At 35.4% G+C, this 19023-nt stretch overlaps 1 protein-coding gene across 3 annotated transcripts; it reads right to left on the bottom strand.

Annotated features, from left to right (window-relative positions):
* Positions 1-661: 661 nt before the first annotated feature.
* On the bottom strand, positions 662-18425 carry LOC128224744 (mucin-5AC-like). Of its 3 annotated transcripts, XM_052934751.1 has the most exons (12): positions 18299-18425; positions 16618-16717; positions 11630-11791; positions 10547-10638; positions 9945-10109; positions 9298-9545; positions 6671-6797; positions 6034-6171; positions 5204-5440; positions 4171-4338; positions 3200-3328; positions 662-2643 (listed from the first exon to the last, which is right to left on the bottom strand). In XM_052934751.1, the coding sequence occupies exons 1-12, from the start codon at positions 18370-18372 to the stop codon at positions 2469-2471; spliced, it is 1815 nt and encodes a 604-aa protein (XP_052790711.1). In that variant the 5' UTR covers positions 18373-18425; the 3' UTR covers positions 662-2468. The 3 variants fall into 3 exon arrangements, with proteins under 3 accessions (XP_052790711.1, XP_052790714.1, XP_052790713.1); XM_052934754.1 differs by lacking the exon at positions 4171-4338; XM_052934753.1 differs by lacking the exon at positions 11630-11791.
* Between the last annotated feature and the right edge of the window lie 598 nt (positions 18426-19023).

Below are 19023 nucleotides of genomic sequence, written 5' to 3'. Positions count from 1 at the left end.
ACCAGCTCGGTAGTGTACACTAGGGAGTGACCTTTCGGTACTGCCGCACTGTTGGGCACGGTTTACGTCGTACTGTCCACTGCGTGCGTAACCATTGGTCGGGTACTGTGCTTGATCTGCGCCCCTGAAATGTTGGACTCTGTGTGAATTATTTCTGTCGGGGTGCCAGGCCGGGGCCGCCGCTCGTCGCTCAACTTCCGGTACCGCCCGATGGTCGAGTGGTTCTTGTGCCGCTAGCGTGTCCGCAGGCGCGGCCGGTACTCTCTGTGTTTCTTTCATACATCGAAGCTGGGTAACCACTTCACGGAGAGCGCCCGCCATGTCCGTCACCATCGCCCTCAAGTCCTGCGTGCTGCCGTCGACCGCGTTGTCTGTGTCGGGTGGCCCCGCGTCACGGCAAGGTGCCTGGTCGGTGCTCTCATCCGGTTCCCCGGCGTCATCCCGTGCCTCCCGAAACGTTACCTCGTCGTCGCTGTCGTAGTCGCTCATAGTTACAGATTTTAAAGTTTTACAATTGGGTTCGAATCACTAGATCGGCAATAAGTTAAACCGATCCCACTTCTGACACCAAAAATGTTGTGGGCTAGCTCTGGCCCTACGTGTATTACAGTTCTGGCGCGGACTTTAGGCTGACATCCGGGTGATAAGTCACAAACGATAATAACCGTTAAAATATTTATTCAGTTTACTATGTTAACATCAACAAGAAAACATGCATGGTAAAACCGTCGTTTTGAGAAAGGCTAAAATGTTGTTATTGTTTATGACTAAAACAGTTTTATTTCCCTGTCAATCAAATACTAAAACAGTCAGCCATCAAGCGCCTTAAATTGATAAAATGTTAATAAAACTTTAGCAAAATCTTATAAATTACTTAAACGTTGTAAAACGGTTCCACTTATTATTTAACTAATGTTCTTTAATATTTCTTGATTCTTTTATGCTATAATTACTTTAAAAAATGCCGAGATGTTAAACGCAGGCTTCCGCCACGAAAGAAAACTGGAGAACTCCTGAGCAAAAATCTACGCTCCTTATATATGCGTGATGCAGACTACTGCATCGACTCGTAGATCGACACCAAAAAAGCGCATCGACTACAGCTGATCGATCTAGAAAAATGCGATCGATCGCCTAAAATTGAATCGACTAGTAAAACTTTGATCGGTCTAAAAATAGAACCGCTGAAAATATGGCGATTAAGATAGTTATGCTAGAATATACATTTTCGCCTTAAGTTTTCAGCGCTAAAGCAAAGCAAAATAACAATACAAGGTAAAATTATCAACCTCTAGAGTTTAAACTTCGCGGTTATAGCAACCTTGGTAAAAGGATGTGACGTAAATGTCAAAAATCAATGAAACAAGATGGCTGACTGACTATGATATTGCAATAAGTTGCTATGAAACAGACAAAATTACGTGATATTCCTCATGTTTTAAAAGTAAGAAGCTTATGAAATGAAGTCATATAAGTCTGTTACACAATATAGCTAAGTTGCTTGCATGTTCTAAATCGGAATATACGTTGGATTAGCAGGAAACAGTAAACGAAATGCCGGGTGGGGTAATTCTACAAAGTAAACTCGTGTCTATAATTGGGTTTAAAATTAAGTTACCCCATCACGGACAACAACAAATTTGACATGACAATTGTGAGTACTTTGATAATAACACTTTCTCTTAATATAAATGTACAGTCAGTGTCACAACACCGGGGCACATCAATACAAATATATGCACATAAATTATATATGTTAACTGACAGGATAAAAAAGGACACCGTACATATACATTAGACTGGATAAAATATCTTACTATAGGTAAAAAACACTATAAACAAACAATGTATTTTTTACAAAAGAGTGGAGTTTCATAACCTGTTCACACTGCGATATTATAAAACAAACAACTAAACATGCATGCTTTAACATACATGTATCTAGCTTTTTTTTATTAGAAAATTAATATTTGAACAGAATGCTTGATATAAATATTTCAATAGCGCAGATTTGCACTTTTTTTAAGTAATTGCGCTTCATGTTTGCAGGATACTCATTTGATATAAGGTAAAAACTTTTATTGGTCAAAATTAGCACAAGCCCGCAAAACTTGCACTGGTAAGATGTTTTCAGGGCTTTCCTCAAATGCTGGATCTTATCACAAGGCTTGTTCATCCAAATGTCTAAATTTAACTTTTGGATTTTGTATATTACAATATTCATAGATTTTTAAAACACCATTGAAACAACAGCACATACTAATCACCTAAAACTACTTAAGTTTGTATTTAATCATGTATGTAGAACAAGAATTCAAAAAATAATAATTGCTTTGCAAATCTCTCTTGGCCATGACAAATTTCATTCCATTCAATTGTTGTTTCAATATATATTTTTATTTCAGTCCATTGTTTATCAAACCCATTTCACTTCTCCACCAATTCATCATTCCGGCATCCCCACTTTCTTACACATATGCCGGCTGCCTTGCATTTGTGTTAGGGCCCATAGCTAGTTGGTGTTGAGGACCACAACATAGAGCCCGGTCTGGGCCCATGGCCCCTTGTGACCCTTGAACTCTACTTGGGTCAGGCCCTTCTCTCAGAGCCATGTTTGGGCCACTGGCTCTTGTGTACTCAGTCCTGAAAAGATTTATTGGTTATTGATGCTAGTTACTAGTATCCAGTTTCACCAATGGCAATCTTGAAAAACAATGGTCTTTTAAATAATATGGCTCAAACTCGCTTGGCTCTAATTTCTTGTTGGCACGAAGTGGATGTTAAGGACCGATATCTTTATACTGAATGTAAGCAATCCCGCTTGGTTCGAAATTCCGATGCTCGAGGTATTTTCGCTGGTCCCTGTGAGTTCGAGCCAATGGGTTTTGACAATTAGCAAAGACTGTGGATGCTTAATCGACATCTTAAACATCCTTTTAAATTTGTATCAACATGGTCATACAATTGTGTGACTCTGTCACTCATGGAAGATGGGTAAAAACTAAAATAACAAAATAATCATTGATCACAATGATTTCCAATCAAGGCCAATCTATAAAATCCATACCAAGCATTTATGGCATATCAGATACATGTAAAATCAACTGGTCAACCTTTAATATATATTTCAACCTCATTCAGAATGTATAATTTCAATTATGTTACATAAGAATTAACAGATTTCTGTCTATATACATACAGCAGAAGGGCTTTGTTGGGTCCCATATGGTAACTGGGGTCTGGTCCTCTGGCCTCTGTCCTGTACTGGGAAACATACTGCTCAGGTCTTCTAGTAGGCTGCCCAGTCACAGGACGCTTACTGCGGTGACTGCAGAAGAGATATAGGAACTAGTGAACAATATCAAAATGATATTTTAACTGTTTGAAAAAGTGAAATATAATTGTATTCACAGATAAATCTCTTTAAACTATTATTATTTGCAACAAAATGCAAGGAAGGTTCCAAACCCCTTTATATTTTAGTGTTGCTTGGTTACTTTAAGATATATGACCTGTAATACAACTGTTATACAACTAATGATCTTCTGATAAAAAAAATACAATAAACAGAACAAAGGCAGTTTTGAGTCTCCAACTGAGATAGAAAACAGGATAACTTAGCTTAAGAGTACAGTATAATTTAGCATAGAAGTTGTAAACATAAATATTTACATAATAAGTCTTTTAGTGTTAACTATAGAATATTTCTAGGGAATTCATATCGTACAATTAACATATTTATAATATATAGACTTACATATTCTTGATAAATAAATACACCTATGCTATTAGCATGCCAGTTATGTTTCAAATCTCTAAACTTAATGGCTGCACTAGTACAAATGAGTATATATCTTTATAATATCATTTATATAACAGTGCACCGATGGTGAAACTATCAATAATATGATCTTGATTGTCACAACACTATAACTCTATACTGCAAAGCACAAAACTACTTAGATGTTATAAATTCATGAAACACTGCAACTCAAAATTGAAGCCATTCAATAGATTCAATACCAATCTAATTTAAACACTATTAAAGCACACACTAAGGCCAAACTACCGGTAAGTTGAAATGACAACAGCTATCTTAAAAACTAAAGTAAGACACTAGAATATAATATTTCCACCAAAACACAACATTGATTCAGCCATGCACTGAACCTGTTGTCATTGGCTGATTGCTGATCATGTGACTCATCCCCTGTCACTGATTGGTCATGGTCCTCAGCATCAATATCAGTCTCCAAAACTGGTCGCTTACAGCAGTTTACGTTATTTGTAATAGTGTTCAGAGTTTCTATTGTAGATTTCAGGACTGATTTACTTAACCTTTGAAAAGAAGAAATAAACTGTGTGTGAGAAATTTGTATTAAATGGAAGTTACGATCTCCGATTCTTATCTAAAATATCAAATTCACTTATTACAAATCTACTGATACATTGATTACTAAAATACATAGTATGATTAAATGCAGGAAATGCAAGCAAAAAACACATACTCCTCTATTATATATAGTTTTTACTCTGTTATCTATTGTATGCTGTTATTTATCATACTTTATTTAATATCTATCATATTAAGACTGAGTTTTGTTTCACTTTGTTACAATGGACACACAAAAATTCTCAATGGTATTTGTTTTTATTTTAATGTAAAAATGTTGTGTTTGTGTTATTAAGTGCAAATTGATAACATACTTTTTAGTTAAGCCATGCCAAATTGATTCTAGATTTAGGGACATCTGGGGCCATAATTACAAACAGTCCAAGTCAAGACTCAGACAAACATTTTATAGCTCATAATAAGGGTCCAAGGTGGGATAGTTTTCAGACTTCAACGTAAGACAAAAACATCTGCCAAAATCCAAATTAAGCATAGAAAATGATTTTCTATACTTAAATAACTTAATAATAAAGAGAAAGAGAAAAACATATAAATGCAAAAAACTATTTCTTGTTGTATGGATCTTTAAAACCTATATGGTTTTCTTTTTAGTTTTATGGAAAAAAATCATTAATTTCATATTATACATTTGTCGCTAAGAGAAAAAGATTTGTATTTTTTCCCTTTGGGCATTATTTTTACCGGGAAAGTAGGAGTTAAGATAAGAACTTCACGATTAACTAGAACAATTACAGTATGTATGGTCTTATGAAATGTAAGTAGAAGAATTAATTATATTGAGATACATACTCAGTAACATTTTTCGTCTGCTGTGTGGACAAAGGTGCAGGCTTCGTCCTGCTCTTCGATGAAGAACCACCTGAAGAACTTGACCCAGTCTTTGAAGATTTCACTTGACTTGTATACGACGAAACGTTCGAGCCAATCTTGCTGTATGAGGATGCTCCAGTGGATGGGCGTGAATAGTATTCAGAGGATTTCTTGTATGCCGGTGTACTGCCTGGCCTGTGGCTTGATGTACTGGTGCTAAAAGTAGACATGTATAATATAATTTATGATGATTCCTGTGGAGGTTCATAAGCAGTCAACTGTTCCTTCTTCAAAAAACACTTAAAAACTATCTCTTAATCAATTCCACACATTCTTATCAGTTGTCTATTTAATTTGATCACTTTCTCAGCTTTTGTTGATGATGTGATTGCCTCAACAGGACTAACATTCGCTGACGATGTCACATATATGTCTTGAAACTTGCATACAAGTATGAGACAATAAGATAGGAACTCCGAAATCAATAAAGCTAGATTAAGTTTTATTGGTGCTAAAAACCTGCTAATTTTGAAAATTGACTCATATTCTGCTGAGTTAATGCTTAGACATGTATACTATCATTATAACATGTTATGATGTTAAGATAATCAAATATTATTGAATAAACTAGTCTTATTAACTAGCTGAGTTAGCTCCTCATATGTCTAAGTCAATGTTAACATCTGTATCAAGTTTCATGGTTACGATATTCAATGCTATGAATAATAATAAATTGACTTTACCTTGACCCTTTTCTGATAAAACAGATGAGATTAACCTCTACATGTATCTTCAATCTGTGAACTTACCTTGGCCTAGATGGTTCATCATCAAACATTGCCACAGGCTCCAGGGAGGCTGGACTGACGGCAGGGGTGGGGGAGGGTGATCTAGTCCTGGAGTTGGAGGTGCTCGGGCGACTTTGGGAGGTACTTGGCCTGCTGGTCCTGTGAAAATAGGAGATTATTGTCAAATTATTGAATTAAGAAAATTGTATGGATAATAAGTCTTATAAATTTAACACTCTTTTAATTTTACTTGTATGTAAGGTGTTACTACATGTATGTACTTGTCATGTTAGAGGATGCTTAAACTTTTACCTAGTATGTCCTCTTTTTATGCGAAGTTACCTATGTTAACCAAAGTCTGTCATGGAAGGTATGACTCTTTCCAAAAAGATTGTGGACGTCAACCCACCAGGTACAACCAAAATGCATTCTATTCCTGGATAGGCCTCAGTGATTCCAATGGTCATTTGATTGTATAGTCCAATGTCAACACTAAGATTTTATTACTAAGATTACCATCATGCTAAGATGTTTGTTGAATACGGCCCCTAAACTGGTTCCAACACAACAAGCAGACTTTAGCATGGTTCTATAAAAGTTCCATCTTTTGCTACAATCAAGACAAAAGAAATTTGTTTTTATAAACTAAATGACTTACGTGTTGGTATTAGCCATGTCTTTAAGGACACTTCGGGCCTTGGTTTCATCCCAATCAGTCACCTGAAAAGCCATCTCAATGACCGTCTTGTCGGTTGATGTGAACTCCCTCTGCAACTTTGACATCACTGGAATAAAAATCAAAACTTACCATCCATTCTGCGATTTTTTTCCCATTGAACTTACAGCCATTTACAGCGTATATCATGTAGAACAAGAGCTGTCACAGAGACAGCGCGCTCGACTATTCCGCCGCTTTTAAGTGTAAGGATTGAAAAGTTTTGGCGAAACATGCATGGATCACTGTTAGATTAGATTTCAATGCAATTCATGATGTGCTGAGATATTAACATAAATGTGGTTACATGGTAAATTTCAACCAGAATTTTTAAGTCTAATAATAAAGGGCAATTATTTGCAAAACACAGTTATCTATTTGGTTATTCAATTACGTTGAGTGGTTGATTACAATTCTATAAGGTCTCAATGCAATACATCAAGTAGTTGCTGAGAAATTAACCTATGTGTGCTTTCATGCAAAACCTTAACCCGAATATCTAGGTCGAATAATAAAGGGCAATTATTTGCATTAAATGAAACTAGAGTTATCTAACTTGGTTAATTAAGTAGCTTGGATGGTTGAGTACCATTGTATAAAGTCTCAATGCAATACCTTAAGTAGTTGCTGAGATATTAACCTATGTGTGCTTGCACGCAAAACCTTAACCAGAATTTCTAAGTCGAATAATAAAGGCCTATAATTGAATTAAATGCAAACTAGATCTATCACTGAAGGTGATTAATACCCCCGAATGCCGCCCTGATATGAAATTGCAGTCAACTATTTGGAAAGCCAACCTATAAATGACAACTTTATTTTATGGACTATCGTCAGTTATTCATTTTTTGATTATGTTTCTAAAAGGTAGAAAAAAGGCTTTAAACAATATCAGTGATGCTAATACTGAGATGTTAATACTGATATAGTTGATGTTCTAAAGCACAGATTATACAATTGCCTATGACCATCTATAAATGAGTTAAGTTACTTTTTACAAGTTATGCTCCGGACAAGAAGAAAGTAACAAAGGGCAATTACTCTGTAATTGGCTAAAATAGAATTGCGATTCCTGTACAATGCACTTCCTCTCATTATGATCTATCACTGTTCAAAGTTTTATTAAATTCCATCCAATAGTTTTCAAGTTATGCTCCGGACAAGAAAAAGTAACAAAGGGCAGTAACTCTGTAATGAGCTGAAATAGAATTGCGGTTCCTGTACACTGCACTTCCTCTCATTATGATCTATCACTGTATGAAGTTTTATCAAATTCCATCCAATAGTTTTCAAGTTATGCTCCGGACAAGAAAAAAGTATTTAAGGCCATAACTCTGTAATTAGCAATAATAGAGTTATGGTTCTTGTGCACTGCACTTCCTCTCATTGTGCTTTACCATTGTATGAAGTTTCAATAAATTCCATCTAGTAGTTTGCAAGTTAATGTCTGGAAAAAAAATTGACAGCAAAAAAAAACCAGATAAAGGGCAATAACTCAGTAATTAGCTAAAGTAGAGTTATGGTTCTTGAACACTGCACTTCTTCATTATGCTTTACCATTGTATGAAGTTCCAATGGATTCCATCCAGTACTTTTCAAGTTATACTCCGGACAAAAAAAGTAACAAAGGGCAATAACTCAGTAATAAGCAAGAATAGAGTTATGGTTATTGTACACTGTACTTCCTCTCATTATGCTCTACCATTGTATGAAGTTTAATCCAATTCCATCCAGTAGTTTTTAAGTTATGCTCCGGACAAGGTAAATTGCAAGGGACCGACCGACAAACTGACCGACCGACCACAGGGTGACTCCAATATAGCCCCTTCAAACTTGGTTTGTCGGGGGTATAACTAGAGTTATCTAACTTGGTTAATTAAGTAGGTTGGATGGTTGAGTACCATTGTATCAAGTCTCAATGCAATACCTCAAGAACTTGCTGAGATATTAACCTATGTGTGCTTGCACGCAAAACCTTAACCAAGGTGTGACTCAACGCCGACGCTTGGGTGAGTAGTATTGCTCTCCATATTCTTTGAATAGTCGATCTAAAAATGGCCTACAATTTCCCAAAATGGGTGAAACTTTCCCTTTCATAGTGAAAGCCATTTCATGAACAAAACGACAGTAAAAAGGTTAAATTTATTGTTTTCGTAATTGATACGATCATATCCTCTTTACTTGGAAGTGGTAGAAAATTGTATATTAATGGGTGAAATGCAAACTTAACTATTATAAGAATAATGAGTGCAAAGAAAGCAGACCTGTGTGAACATCTGTCAGTTTTTCAGCCATGATATAGGAGCTTTACTTGACCATTAATTACTGGCCTTCCTACACATATTCTATTTACATTAAATGCCTTTGTGAAATAGTTTAAAAAGTTCCAAATCAATATATTTTTAAGTTTCTTAATTTTGGCCAACATTAAAGTTTATGCATGATGCTTATGACATAAAAATCTGACAAATTAACAGTACTTCAGCTTTTTCTTTGAAAAATAGAACAGCTAATAAGAATACAATTTCTTTTGAGAAAAAAATAAAATTCATGAATATCTAAAATCTTACACTGTGTCTTCTGTCCTTCTGTCAGCTTGGGCTTATCCGGAGTTCTTGCCCTTTGCTGGCTTTGCTGATGAGTCTTCGAAGGTGAGGTTTTCTTAGTAGGAGTTGTTGTCTGCCTCGGTGTGGGTGATTTTGCGGGACTCCTGGCCCTTGCCCCCTGTGCAGAGGGGTTTCGATGGGTGGCGGAAAACACAGGCTTGTACCCCACACGCTCTAGTGTCTCTCTGGCTTCCTTTTCGTCTCCTCCACAACTGAAAGTCAAAGTTTTTAAAAAAAGTTTGCTTTGGATTTTATTCATTAGTTTAAATGAAATCAAGTAAGAACTATTTTAGCCATTTTGAAGACTTTTTAACACATTGAAGATGATGTGGGCTCAATTTGATCCATGTGATTGTGAATATCGTTACAAAAACTACAAAAAATTATTATCGTTTTTTTACAATTATATTTACAATATATATTATTTATAGTCAACATATTTGTCAATTTCAGGTTGTTTATAAAAGTTTACTGTGTACACCATTATTTACCTATGTATACTTCATATATTACAACTATACACTTTGTCTAGTAAAAAACGAACCTGAATGTGAATCCATCTTTAAAATGGATTTGTTTAAAATAATACACATCACAGCAAAAATACTCACGCCTCAAGCAGCTCAGTCATAAGTTCATGGTCTGCGTCAGGGAACATGGCGGCAAGCCTCTCTTGAATGTCATTACCCCTGGGTGGGGGATGGTGCACCCCGGCTGCACGTTTGTACCCCATCTCAAATAGCTTGTTGCCAACCTTCACAACAACATTGTTGTTCCTATAAAGAAATCATATTTGTATAATATAGTATATTTTACATATTAAGGGTACTGTTCTAGGAAGAAGTGAATTTTTGATTTTTTTAAACATGAGAATTCTGATGACCTCCTTATGGCTTTTTTCCTGAGAGATAAATGTTTTGGTTTTATAGACATATAAATGCAGCAGTAAATAAAACTGATGGACTAGAATTTTAAATATTACTTTTATTTAAAAAAAAGTGGTCTTTATTCACTTTTCATTTGCAATTCTGGTAGATATCTTGGCTTCAAAGCACATTGATGATCATATAAAATTATATTAAAATTCCTATGACACCATTTAAAATCTTAAATCTGTATGCACATCCAACATTTAAATACTTATAAAACGATCACTTTTTGCAGAGCCTTTTACAGCCTTCTCACAAAACTGACTGATGTGGTGTACACATACGTTTTAAGAAGCTGGGAGATTAAATCCTCCGGGGCATCAGGAAACGACTGGCGCAACTCCTGTACCTTCAGAAGGTCAACTTTCCCTTCCTCCTGGAGAGAAATAAAGACAAAATAAGGTTTGAAATGTATCACACTTATTAGGCAATTCATGAAAAATTGTTTTGTAGTGAAGTCTGCAACCTTTGTCAGAGATTCTGTAGGACGAAAATGATTTTATTATCACTGAATGTATCACAGAGAACAACATGTGACAATGATTAAACTTCAAACAATTTCTTTGCTTAGGCCTAAAAATATAAAAGGTTTGGTTAGGGTTACATCCTTTTTAAAAATAGGTAGGGTTGGTAGGCGTTTTTTTTTTTTTTATTGGGCTTTATATAAAATTGCCATTTTCATCATTGGAGAATGGTGTTAAAGTAATCTTCTGTTTAAAGCATTCAAGGTTTTAAACTACATATTGAAAAGCAAAATTAGTTTTTCATTTTTTTTTTCAAATGACTATAAAAATGGAAGGGTCGGCGCCTATTCTGTAGGTAGGGTCAGGCAACCCGAACCAAATGTTTATTTTCTTTAGGCCTAAGTGCCTTACTGCAGACATAAAACACAAGAGAGCAGCGAAGGTAATTTTGGTCTGGGTTTTATTGAGTAGAAAGAGGGTATGAACTTGATAATGTTTGATAAGTTTTGGCCAAGGTAAAATATTTAGCACAACAATTCTGGGGCTGACAACATAAAGACTATGACAATACCACAGCTTTTTTCTTCAAAAAAAAGAGGAGCTAAAAAATGGCCACATTATTTGGGTGAGAGGGCTGAGCCATTGCAGATTAAGAAAATTTGAGGATGACCTGAATTGCACTCAAAGGCTTAGGAGATAAAAGAAACATAATGCTCTGAAACAATCCTGATATATCAAAGATTTTATAACATATATAATATTAACAAGCTCAAAGAAGCATAAAAGCACATGCACATATATTTTAAACCGTTAACATATACCAGGCAGTTTACAGACACTAGAAAAATGGAAATAGTATCATCAGATGCAAACACAAACCACAAGATAAGAAAAACAACATACAGCAGTACTGCCGAAAAGACGGTCAAAGTTGGTATCGTCATCGCTGTCAGATTCTGTGCCTGAACTTTGTATAGTTGTGGTGCCTCCATACTGTTTGAACATTGTGTTCATTTTTGTTTCTTGCCCATAACTCCTGCCAAATTGTCCGCTTTGGTTCAAGGCCTGAGGAAAAAGTCATGTAAGCACAATAGAGTTACAGCTTATTAAAGGCATGCTTGCTGAAATAAAGTACCAGTGGTCGAAATTAACACAAGCCATCAAGCCCAAGATCACTTGTACAATGTCTGTCAGGCTTGTTCAATTAAGCAAGCCCAATGGGCTGGTGGACTAGGCTGTGAATAAAATTGCAATCGTAAAATGCCTTAATTTCCCCAAATTTTGAGTAATATCCTTTTTCCAAAATCTCTGTTGTTTTATTTCTTGATAAAGCTTATAGTTTTTGGCTACTCAAGGTTTTTAATGTTTTGTTTGTTCATTTCTGTTCGGGCTTCTTTAAATTTCAAGATTACAAGCCCAAAATGCTCCTTTTCAAAATCCTAATTTTGATCACAAAGTACATAATAGGCATTTACTAACTGTAGATTTTCATTCCTACCCAAGGAAGGCTTATTCATTTATGGCTGAAGTTACTAAAAAACATTCAAACAAGAAAATTCAAAGACATGCAATGAGTACCGGTAATGAACATGTTTTAACAGTGAAATACAAAATTATTCCAAAGGTTTTAACACATTTATTGAATTCACTTATGAGAATGTACAGGTAATTCTCCACACGATTTGCACATTAAATAAACTTACTGGTACAATTATTAAATGAATGGCACTAACCTGAACATGATGAATAAATCACTCATAAATTTAAGTTTTGATGTACAAAAACTGAATAAATCACTCATAAATTTAAGTTTTGATGTACAAAAACTCTTCTTTATCAATTTGACTTCAATTCAAACATATATTATTATTATATCAATACTGGGGTTTATAGTAATATGAACATGATTTCGCTTCCTAATTTGGGATATCTGATCATGATTACCATGTGATAATGCAATACTTAGATAGCATGACACGAATACATATAACTAGAGCTATCAGTGAAACTGACTCATACCCCCATATGATGCTCTCTCATAGTCATAAGGCACCAGTTGGAAGGTAGGGTCAGATGCTGTCCTATTTACATTAGCAGATTTGAGACAAAGTAAAACTTATTACTATTTGCAAGGTTTATGTTCATCATGTTAATCAGGTGTTGTTTTCAATTGCAACATGTGAAAGAAACATACAAACATGTAACTCTGTAGTGAATTTAAAGCTGCACTCTCACAGATTGAACATTTTGACATTTTTTTTTTATTTTTTGTCTTGAAACGAGCCAATTTTTGTGGAAATCCATGGAAACCAGTGATATAAGACTGCTAACAAAAAATTAGATCGCAGATTTTTATATTTAAGTTCAAAAATTGATGTTTTATGCATTTTTCTTAACCGTTAGTAATGGTTTAAGCCATAAAACATTAATTTTCGAACGAAATATATGAAAATCTACGATCTGAATTTTTGTGAGCAATCTTATATCATTGGTTTGCAGTTATTTACACAAAAATTGGCTCTTTCCAAGACAAAAAAATAAAAAAAGTTGTAAAAATGATATATCTCTGAGAGTGCAGCTTTAACATCAAAACAAGCCAATTCTGAATTTTGTTTTTAACTACTCGGTATAATTATTTTCATTCGAGAACTGATGCCTTTTTTAATGTCAGCATGTTTGAATAAATGTTCTGTGCCACAAACATAACCCTAGATTTGCAGCTAGTTGAGATGGTGGATATAGCATTCCTCTCAAGTTGTATAATTCCATGCTTTATATACAAATTAATTTTGTAACTATGTCAAGAGCTATGACTCTGGAAATACTGGGAGCAGATCCACACAAAGTCCTTGTTGCACTACATCCTGCTTGTTAACATACCTGTTAAGTTTTATCAAGCTAGCTATTGAACATACTTTTGGAGTTACTCACAAAATTGCATGCTCTAGTGGGTAACATTTCTTGCAAGCTTTATGACTCTGGTTCATAGGGGTGAAACAAAACTCAAGGCTTTTAATGAAATTTGTAACTATATCAAGGGTCGTAACTCTTCTTTTATTAGAGGCAGCCACATGTTATAACCAAAGTACAATACTTCACATGCTGGTTAACATACCTGTTAAGTTTCATTACTATGGTTAATATCCTTTTGGAGATACACAGGACACAATCATTCATGCTTTATAGGCATTTTTTAACTAAGTCAAGGTTCATAACTCTGCACTTAAAAGATGCAGCCATGCAATAAAAGACCTGGGTGCACATTTTCTTGTGCTAAGTAAATTCCCTGTAAAGTATCATCACTCTGGCTAATACAATTTTGGAAGCAAGTGTAACAAGATATTGAATGCTCTATAAGCTACTTTTAACTAAAACAAGGGCCATAACCCCAAGTGTCCCACTTCACATGCTGCATAACATTCATCCTGTGGATAATACTTTTGGATATACATGTACGTGCAAACAAGGTTGGGGACAGACAAACAACCGGGCCAAAAGCAATAAGTTTCCCTTCAATCCGGAGACATAATTTCATAAAATAATTGAATAAACACAACAGTGGTGTATAGATGTATAGACAATAGTATACGTATATAACTATAAGACACTTAAATTAAGTTTCACCCTACAAGAATGATTAAGGTCATGGACTTATATCAGGCTATTTGTTTACATTCTGTTAAGTACTGTGTCTACTTCATAGGAATGAATTGATGCAAACAAAAACAACACATTAATGAAACCAACCTGCATAACATTGAAGAACAGAGTAACAGAAATTTAAACAGAACAGTAACAGGGCATTTCAGTGTTACCCTTTGACTTTTGTCTGCAGCAGGCATCAAATGTAGAGCTCCATGTATTATGTCTATACCTTGTGCCCCATGCTTTTTCTCAGCACTGGGAATAACCACAATTGCATGTGACTTATTTGAACTAGGTTTGGCTTCATGCATTTTGTTTGAACTAGGCATTTCATTTACCCTATGCCTAGTGTCCTGAACATTTTGTTTTGACCCTTGCCTTTGGTTTGAACTAGGCATAACATGCAAGATTTGCCTGTTTCCTGTACTAGGTATTGCTCCTAGTGTTTTGTCTGAACTAGGCATTACGCCTTTCCTCATTTCTCCTTTGAGTATTGCCCCTTGACCTTCAGCTGAACTGGGCATTATCCCTACCACCACCCTATGCTTATTGTCTAGATTAGGCATTGAAACATTAACATCCCCTTTTATTTTGCCTGAACTAGGCATAACATTTCCTCTTTGCATGTTTCCTACTTGTTCACTGGGAATTGCTCCTTGGCTTTCACCTGGATTGGCCATAACTCTTTGTGAATGTGCATTACCAACATTGAGTATTACCCTATTGTCTGCTTTTGGTATTGTCCCTTGCAGGTTGTGTCCATAGGGTATTGTCCCTTGAATGGTGTGCACATTGGGTAATGCTCCTTGCCTAGTGTCTGCTTTGGGCATGGTCCCTTGTTTGGTGTGTGTATTGGATATTGTCCCTTGCAGGTTGTGTGTATTGGGTATTGCCCCTTGCCTACCGTGTGCTTTGGGTATTGTACCTTGCAGGTTTTGTCCATAGGGTATTGCCCCTTGACTAGTGTGAGCATTAGGTAATGCCCCTTGCCTGTTGTCTGCTTTGGATATTGTCTCTTGTTTAGTGTGTGCATTGGGTATTGTCCCTTGCCTGTTATGTGTATTGTGTATTGTCCCTTGCCTGTTGTCTGCTTTGGTTATTGTTACTTGCATGTTGTGTGTATTGGGTATTGTCCCTTGTTTGGTGTGTGCATTGGGTATTGCCCCTTGCCTGTTGTCTGCTTTGGGTATTGTCCCTTGCAGGTTGGGTGAATTGGGTATTGCCCCTTGCCTGTGGTCTGGTTTGGGTATTGCCCCTTGCCTGTTGTCTGCTTTGGGTATTGTCCCTTGCAGGTTGGGTGAATTGGGTATTGCCCCATGTCTGTTGTCTGGTTTGGGTATTGTCCCTTGCAGGTTTTGTCCATAGGGTATTGCCCCTTGACTAGTATGAGCATTTGGTAAAGCCCCTTGCATGCTGACTGGTTTGTGTATTGTCTCTTGTTTTGTGTGTATATTGGTTACTGCCCCTTGCCTGTTATCTATATGCATGTTTGGTAAACCCCCTTGCTTTCCCTCTGTTTTATGATAATTAATCGTTTGGTGCATGTTGTTTTGAGATTGCAATAAGGGTTCTTTATTCTCAACACTTGGATTTATTCTATGTTGTCCTTGCATTTGGGTCCTCTGTAAAAGTGTTAAATCGTATATATATATATATAGTCATTCATTGTAAGAGTATTGATTTCTTAACTGAAAGCCTGATAAATGTAGGTATATCTGAATAACTCATTGATTTCAGAGGTCCAATTTGCATAAATCTGCAAGCCCTGCATCAGCAAAATTGCTCAAAAATTAACTGTATTATACTGATGCTGATGTGGACAACAGTAACTATTATTCATTACTAAGAGCCAAGTAAAAAATAATGATCACGTATTATACTTTTAGTAGAAATTATGCAAAAACTGATTTATATAATAACCCAAGAAAAGCACTTTACAATAGTTCAACATTTTTTTTGTAGAAACCTTTCGTGTACTTTTATTTCAAATAAGGCTTTTAGAAATAAAACAGATATAGAACTTGACCAATATACCTCATGTTTAAAAATATGACTGGAAATACTTTAGTTTTAATTGATCTTGAATTATGATCTTAATAAGGCCTGGTTCTCACCTGCTCAAATCCAGCTTTCTGAAATAACACTTTTGGAAAAATTCAAATTTCTTCTGAGCTTTGCCTTTATATTTCTGATTCAGGTGGAAAGCATGAAATGTATTCAATCTAAAATATAATGTCAATTCAAACCTGTGCAGTTGTTTGGTATGACTGATTCTGGGGCTGAGCTTGCTGCGGAAAACGAGGATCTACCCATGATGTTGCCTTCGTGGTGTGGTTAATGAAAAAACTGCAAAGGCAAAACAAATGAACAAATTTTAAACTTTCATTTTATTTCTAATATATTTATATAATAAAAGTATTCCTTTCCATATATAATTACATCAACTTAATACCATTTATGATGCTCATTTATTGTTATTGACATTTTAATATTTTCCTTTAAGTTGGGCAGTTGGCAGTTACACAATAAAAGGTCTATGTCCCAATTTACGTCATATCCAAGGGTTTCCGCCAGGCCTTTAAGACTTGTCAGTGCCAACGTCCCTTTGTGCGGCGAGGCTAATTAACGTCACATATTAATCGCACCAGCATGCCTTAATCCCTTTAGTGACAAGCCTTATCAAAACAGTATTCAATATTGACAATACACAGCTTATGCTTTCGTAATAGTTGATCAATAGCAAGAAGCCGTGTCAGCCGTATAATAGTCCAAATAATTGTACGTTTACGGATTTTTTTACGTTTTTTGATATGGCAAATCCTTCACGTACAAATTGTTTAGTATCAAAAGTGGGTAGTTATTCCGATCGGGATTCCGTGTTAAAGCATTTAACATCTAAAAAATATCATAAAAACAAGAAATATTACCATATTAAGTTATTTTATATCAGTTCCATACATAAAAATGTCGTATCCTACGAATAATTATGAGTTTGACGTGTTTTTTTTCATTTCTTGCTGTCAAAACATAGCGATATATACATGAAGGGCACCTACAAGGCTTCAGGGCACAATTTTTAAACAATCGGGACATTTCGGCTATGGCCGAGTTGTTACGATTGTATTAAAGAGGTCTATCATGAAGCTTGTCGGAGGTGGCCAAGTTATTACGATTGGGTCGAGTTGTTCCGCTTGGCATAATTGTTGTCTGTGTCATTCAACTTTCGTTTTATTGGAAAGGTAAATAATGTGTTTTAATGCAAGAAATTCTTGTTTTGTGCAAAAGAACTTTTCACTTACATGGTAAAATATGAATATAAACCTTTATGATCAATTTAAACCATAAAATACTTAACTTAATACAATTTCAATATTTTTCAAAACACCCCCGGTTTTTGCACAAACCCATTTAGACGTTAGGGATTGGAAGAATCCCGTATAACACGTCTATAATTTTAGACTAGCCGTATAATAGCATGCTGATCTTCTATCATAATGATTGGCTGATCGCCAGAAGGCGTTTCGGGACTATTTTGCTTGACGCAACAGCCAATCGTGTTCCTGGCTCTCTCTTACTCCTCCCATAATGAATTGGCATTAGGTGTGAACTACATTGTACCTTCATCTTTTCAATCAAGAACATAATTGGCTTTCGAATTCAAACAAAACAATAATGTGTTAATTGATGGGTATACCTATTTGTAATTTACAGCATTCATAAATTTATGGAACTTTTTTTCTCAAGTGCATTGCAATATCTGATTATTGCAAAATACACAAAACTGAAAAGGCGAAAATGTTGCAAAACTGAGACCTGTCAAGTGAAAAAATGTCAATAGTATTAAATCAGTGAAGTTTAAATAAAATAACATTCAGCCGGAAAACCAGTAAAAGATTCATGTTGTTTATTTCTATCAAGTTGACATACTAAGCCCTCTGATTCGGGTCCCATCGGGCTTCATAACCCGGCGGTAGCGGAGGAACCCACTGGTGAGACGCCATCTTAATTGTTTACATAATCAATCAACCGTGTAAAGCACGACTGCCAAAACGTCTCAATATGAAACGTTCTATTTGATTTCATACACAGTTATCTCTCTTATATGTAGATAGTCTGGAGTTCCTTCCCCTTACACTATCGTTATCGTTACTGTATGGAATATCAGCATGCAGGGAACCAAACTTATATGTAGACTGGTACACTCTTTCTCTTTTTTTCCAAGGAAAAAGTAACGTAGGATACCAGTCTAACATTAGCCGCATCTTGATTTTGTAACGAAAAATGACTTTATCATGTATTTATATGTTTCACCTGTTGGTATGATTTTCGAGTTAAAATACTGATTATTTATATTCCTGACATGATGTATCAAAACTGTTATGAAAATACTACATTTAACATTATATAACTGTCAATTTCACAAAGCAAGTACAAAACATCGTGGACATCGTCGAGAAATGTAGTAAAAACCTTAAGTTATTACAATGTAAACTAGTATATCTATTTAATAATAAAAACAACTTATTACAATGATTGTGTATATGTGTTGTCTCATCATTTTTGTGTCAGTTGAAGATGACTGAGAGTAAACATGTTTTTAAACTATTTCAATAATGACTTACACATTTAAAAAAGTTTCATAAAGTTCTATA

This window comes from Mya arenaria, chromosome 17, assembly GCF_026914265.1.
Source record: "Mya arenaria isolate MELC-2E11 chromosome 17, ASM2691426v1".
Lineage (NCBI taxonomy): Eukaryota > Metazoa > Mollusca > Bivalvia > Myida > Myidae > Mya > Mya arenaria.
The sequence above is the reverse complement of the archived record's forward strand: the minus strand, read 5'-3'. Positions and strand labels throughout refer to the sequence as shown.